At 36.1% G+C, this 6,244-nt stretch overlaps 1 protein-coding gene across 1 annotated transcript; it reads right to left on the reverse strand.

Annotated features, from left to right (window-relative positions):
* Positions 1-3,278: 3,278 nt before the first annotated feature.
* Positions 3,279-4,925, reverse strand: LOC127104575 (uncharacterized). The gene is made up of 4 exons (XM_051041756.1): positions 4,805-4,925; positions 4,456-4,694; positions 4,143-4,318; positions 3,279-3,876 (listed from the first exon to the last, which is right to left on the reverse strand). The coding sequence occupies exons 1-4, from the start codon at positions 4,923-4,925 to the stop codon at positions 3,279-3,281; spliced, it is 1,134 nt and encodes a 377-aa protein (XP_050897713.1).
* Positions 4,926-6,244: the final 1,319 nt, after the last annotated feature.

Genomic DNA, 6,244 nt, shown 5'->3' on the forward strand with positions numbered 1-6,244 from the left:
TACCTTTCTCATAAAAATTGCAAATGACGCAAAACTTTAGTCCAAATTCATTATCTTGAAAAGATCTACAACTTTTATGTTGAAGGTTTTGTCATTTGAGGCTTTTATCATTCAAACTAAAGGGCTTGAAGTTGGTCCCTTTTGGCAAAATTCACATACACTTGTTTTGACAGAAACCCTAATTTTGGGTCAAGTTCGCAGGGACCTAACTCACTCATTTTTAATTATTTTGAGGTGGGACCAAGTGCATTGGAAAATTTAAGATGTCTAGTTCAAATGTTATGTTGGACAAAAATTCATATTCCTAAAAGAAACACATGCAATAATACAAAACATTATCGGTCAGATAACAGTTAAAAAACTCAGAAGTCCAACTTCAACTGCCCATAACTTTCTCATAAAAAATCCAAATGATGCAAAATTTATATCCAAATTCATTTTCTTGAAAAGATCTACAACTTTCATGTTGGAAGGTTTTTCATTTGAGGCTGTTTTAAGGGAGGCGCCAATTGGATTGGCGCCCCCTCTTAAAAATTACACATAGGCGCCAATTGGATTGGCTAGGGCAGGTGCCCTAGCCAATCCAATTGGCGCCTCCTTGCAATTTTTAAGAGGGGGCGCCAATCCAATTGGCGCCTCCCTCTAAAAGTGGGGTATATTGGGAATTTTTTTGAAAACTGGGTTATTTTGGGAATTTCTTCGAAAATGTGGGTTATCTCGGTAAATTTGCCCTTTAATGTTTAACACTTTTTCATTTGAAGCTTGGATCATGATGAATTTTGAGGTGGAAGTTTGGAAAATCAAACATATCAAAAACAATTCTTAGTACTAAGCCATATGTTCACTTCTTCCACCTTAAGTGACTTTTTCCATGGATTTCAAATGAGAAAAGTTACTTCATCAAAGTTGTAGCTCTATCAAAGTCCTTTAAATTGGTCACAAATTTGACCTCATTTGGATTTAACATGAAGGAGTTATGCATTTTAGAAGTTGAGGAAAATCACTTGTTCAATGGTATTGGCCTAAAATGACCTAAGTAGATATATTTACACTTCCTACAAACATCAAAGCTTAAGTAGATATATTTAATTGTATCATGCAACTTGAATAACTTTAATCTCATAAAAATTGAGCAAGTTATGGTCTTGGGAAGTTGACCTCTAAATTAGGGTTTAGACAAAAATGACCTATAATATTTCACCATAAAAAATGACTTTCCAAGCAAAAATAGCTCTTGACCTCAACATGAAAGTTGTTTGTAATATCATTTAGAGAAACGTTTCTCTTGTAATTATTTTCATATGACAAAAATTGTAGGAGTTAGGGTCTAGGGAACCCCAATTTTGACCAGTTGAATTCCTCTAGTCAACCACCATGAACCAACTTGCTAGCTTGATATTCTCTTAAATTTTGGGAACCATGGAGGATAATATATGCATAATATGATGTAATGTGAAGTATCCCTTGAAATATTTGACCAAGTGGTTAAGAAACTTGTTGAAGAAGTCACATAAGATACCCATATGAATTAGGGTTTCCAAAGCAAACCAACTCCAAACTCTTGATGATTTCTTGATCAAAATAACATGTGAAGATCATAGGGATTCATATATGATACTTAGATACATATTAAAACAATTCTTGATTGAGCTCTTTGCAGTGATGGTCTTAAGCCCTAGATGTGAGCTTGATAGATTATAGATGAGCATGTGCACTACCTACAAAAGAGTTAAACTATACAATGACATATTTTTGGTATTTTGGTTAGTAAAAATAAAGAAATATGAAATATGATACAATCAAATGGTACTTGGTGATCTCTCCCAATGCAAACCCAATGAATATGGGGTAAGGAGGATGCCAAGGTGTGATCCCAAAACCAATGCATATGATGAGAATATCATGAGGGAACTTAGGGTCAAAATTGGGGTCTTACAGTCGATCTTCTGACTAGCTCTGATCTCTTCAAGAATGCCACTAGTCAACTTTAACATGCCTAGCCTCATGCTGTTACGAGTCTTTTCACATACTAAACTCAGATCTCAGAATTGTTCAATCAACTCCAACTCTCAAACCATAAGCATCAACATATGCAACGACTTCCTACTTCAAGCATCAACTACGACATTGGTTTTTACCAGGATGGTAATTCAAACCAAAATCACAGTCTTTTAGAAATTTTAGCCACATCCCCTGCCTCATATTCAACTCTTTTTGATCGAATAAGTATTTCAAACTCTTGTGATCACTAAACACTTCAAATCTGGAACCAAACAACTAATGCCTCCAAATCTTAGGTACAAACATAACGATAACTAATTCCAGATCATGAGTAGGATAATTCCTCTAATTGAACCTTCAATTGTCTAGAACCATAAGCCATAATCTGTCTATTATGCATCAACACACCACCCAGAACCATCACCAAAGCATCACAATACATAACAAACGAGTCACTCGGATTCGAAAAAATCAATACTAGAGCAGAATTCAACTTCTTCTTGAGTTTTATAGAACTCTCTTCACACAAAGCATACCATACATACTCGTGACCCTTTCGAGTCAACTGAGTCAAATGGACCGCCAACTTTGAATATTCTTCAATAAATCTTGTATAGTAACCAACCAAACCTATAAAACTTATGATCTCAGAAACAGACTTCAGAGTTTCCCATTGTAAGACAACATCAACCTTCGACGGATCAATAAAAATACCTCCACTAGAAATCATATGACCTAAGAAACTCATTTCTTTCAGCCAGAACTCGCACTTGGATAACTTTACATACAACTTCTTTTCTTTCAAGGTCTGCAACACGATTCTCAGATGCTCTACATGATCTTCATGTGACTTCGAATATATCAGAATATCGTCAATGAACACAACCACAAACTAAACTAGATACAAATGGAATATTCTATTCATGTACTCGATGAACACTCCAGGCGTGTTAGATACACCAAACGAAATCACAAAATACTCGTAATGACCATATCTCGTTCTAAATGCAGTCTTTGGAATATCCTCTGGTTTCACTCGAATATAATCATAACCTGACCTGCAACTCAATCTTGCTGAAAACACAAGTGCCAACTAACTGATCCATCAGACCATCAATTCTATGAAGTGGATACTTGTTCTTGATAGTCACTTTATTCAGTTGTGGATAATCAACACACAACCTCGTGCTACCATCTTTCTTCTTAACTAACAACACCAACGCTCCCTAAGACGAAACACTCGGTCCGATAAACTTCTTCTCAAGAAGCTCTTTAAACTATTTCTTCAGCTCACTCAACTCTAAAGCAGACATTCTATAAGGAGCCATCAACACAAGACTAGTACCAGGTACTAAGTCTATCGAAAACTCCACCTCGTGCTCTGGAGGCAAATCATTGATATCGTCAGGAAACACTTTGGGAAAATCACACACAACTAACAAATCTCTCATTGCAGCTTTACTGTCGATTCCCAAAGCATAAAACTTAGAAAACACTTGCGCCTCTTCTTTAAAAAATTCTTCTACTTGCTTAGAAAATATAAACATGAACACTCCATCTCCTCCCATATCTGGAAACATCACAGTCTTGGAAAAATAGTTGGTATGAACACGGTTGAACTCCAACCAGTTCATTCTAAGGATAACATCAAGTTGACTCAACTGTAGACAGACTAAATCCATTACAAAACTCTTACCATAAATAATCAGTGGACACTTCAAACACACCAATGAAGTAGTTACTAAACCATTGCCTGGGGTATCAACAACCATACTTCCAACCATAGAAGATAACTTTAATTCTAATCTCTTAGCATAATCAAGTGAAATAAAAGAGTGTGTTGTACCCGTGTCAATAATAGCAATCACAAGAATACTATTGATAAAACATGTACCTCGAATCAACCCGTCAGCACTAGTAATGTTTGTCCCCTGACAAGGAAAAAACCTTTCCTCCAGACCGAGCCATCTTAGGTTTTTGGCAATTAGTACTCACACAACCTTTCTCTCTATAATTTTAGCAATTCACAACATTACCCTTACAATCAACAATGAGGTACCTTGTCTTCCCACACTTGTAACACTTCTTCTCATCACTAGGGAACTCATTGGAATGATGACCTATCACACCATACCTATAACATTGGACTGAAGCAAGAACTCCCTCCACTTGGCTTCTTCTCAATTGTAGCTTTTTGTTTCCCTTTTCCAGGAGGAGTGACATACAAATTTCCTCGAAACTGTCCCTTTCCTTTCTTCTCACTAAGACTTTTGTAGTGAGCAGAACGGGCTCTATTATCCTCATCATAAATCCAACACTTATTCGCAAGTACAACAAACAGGTGAATCTCATGATATCTGATACCCTACTTGATCTTTGGTCATAAGTCGCTTTTGAACTTAATACACTTATACACATCAGTAATAACGTCCTTATAATGTGGGCAAAATTCACAAGCTCCTCAAACTTGGTAGCATACCCAACAACAGTCGAACTCCCTTGTTTCAGTGCAAGGAATTCAATCTTTTTCTTACTACACACATCCTCAAGAAAGTATTTCTCCAAGATTATAGCTCTAAACATAGTCCAAGTGATATCAGTACCATCACCATCCAGTCTCTGATGCATGTTATCCCACCAATCCTTAGCCTCTTTAGATAACATATGCGGACCAAATTGTACCTTCTGTACCTCTGAGCAAGCCATCACTCGGAAAATTTTCTCGATCTCCCTAAGCGATACTTGCCTTCTTCTGGATAATATATACCCTTGAAGGTTGTTAGATTTTTTCTCTAAAACTTACCTAAAGCACGAAACTCATCATTCTCTCTAGCATTTTGATTGTTCGGAAGATTATGCCCAATCGCTTGAGCCAACGACTCCAAAGCTTCAACAATAACATCATAATTTCTTCCTCCATACATAAGTCTAGTTATCCAAACAAACAAACCAACATCAGAAGAAATAAGGTATCGATAGTTTTCACATACACTTATTGCATACAAGGGAACACACATCACACAAAAACCTGACAGGACGAACCGACCTACTCTGATACCACTATGTAACACCCTAAACCCGGAAACTTATATATAAAGGATTACTCGACAATTTAAGGTGTTATAAATGACAACCCTTCAATAAAACATAGACATTTTGAAAACATGCAGCATAAAAGTAAACAACATACACCACCAGTCATCACTTGCTCACCTTCACTTAGGGTATCATCTCAGGAGAATCACATTAATCACGGTAATTAAACATATTGACTTCAAATTGGGTATTATAAATATTTAACTTTCACATAATGATTTCAAAATGAATTTCAATATCCAACTCTCAACAACTTCAAAACAACTCAGCATAATAGTTATTGAACTTCAACAAAACAAGTAAGTCAACATCAATCATAAGAAAAGAAAACATCATTCATCCCAAGTGCTATAGAATCAGAGCATAGCGACTAAAAATGCGATAACTAATGAAAATAACTCCAAGAGCTATTTCCCACTAACAACAACAACTCTACTCCTGAGTATTTGCAAGATGTCCATGGTGGAAAACATCAAAGCAAAGGGCATGAGAATTCACATTAATAATTTAATAACATAAGCTGCAAGGTAGAATTAAAATATCTACACATTCAACAACAATCACATAACTTCATTCTCACACCTAATTCATCATCATGCACAAAGTAATCACATATTCATCATTTAAATTATGCAATGGGACTCGCAAGTTCAACCAGAATCATATGCGCGTGGTACCATATCATCGTCAATTGGTTCACTCAGGAACCGGGTTCACCATGCTCGAACCATGAATCTACATTGCTCGGATTCAGGACAAATCACCAATCCACCTTGCTCGGATAGCAACATGCCTCTTTCATCAACAATAATGACATAATGAATGCATTTTACAACACGTCAATGCGACAACAACATAATGTATGAAGTCCCCATCCCATTAATAAACAAAGCATGCATTGACCAAACGATAATAGTTCCCCTCCCGCACTATCATCCTATAGCAACATACTCACACTTCAACAGCATAATTCATGCTCATATAACAATGTATCATTATCACAATTCACATCAATTAACACAACATCATTGTCACATCTGCATGTATCCATCATTCATCAAATAATTGATATATTCAATTGAAATCATGTTTAATCGTTAAGTCATACCAAAACATCATTTAAACAGTAGCTAACAGAGCTTAACAA

The sequence above is a fragment of the Lathyrus oleraceus genome, chromosome 7, assembly GCF_024323335.1.
Source record: "Lathyrus oleraceus cultivar Zhongwan6 chromosome 7, CAAS_Psat_ZW6_1.0, whole genome shotgun sequence".
In the NCBI taxonomy this organism is placed as follows: Eukaryota; Viridiplantae; Streptophyta; class Magnoliopsida; order Fabales; family Fabaceae; genus Lathyrus; species Lathyrus oleraceus.

Bases quoted from the DNA above. Each gene is read 5' to 3' on its own strand.
- LOC127104575 (XM_051041756.1), bottom strand. From the start codon at position 4,925: ATGTATGGAGGAAGAAATTATGATGTTATTGTTGAAGCTTTGGAGTCG. The intron at 4,695-4,804 runs GTAAGTTTTAGA...TGGCTTGCTCAG, and splicing joins TGATGAGTTTCGTGCTTTAG to AGGTACAGAAGGTACAATTT. The intron at 3,877-4,142 runs GTTATAGGTATG...TTTTATCAATAG, and splicing joins AGTTCTTGCTTCAGTCCAAT to TATTCTTGTGATTGCTATTA.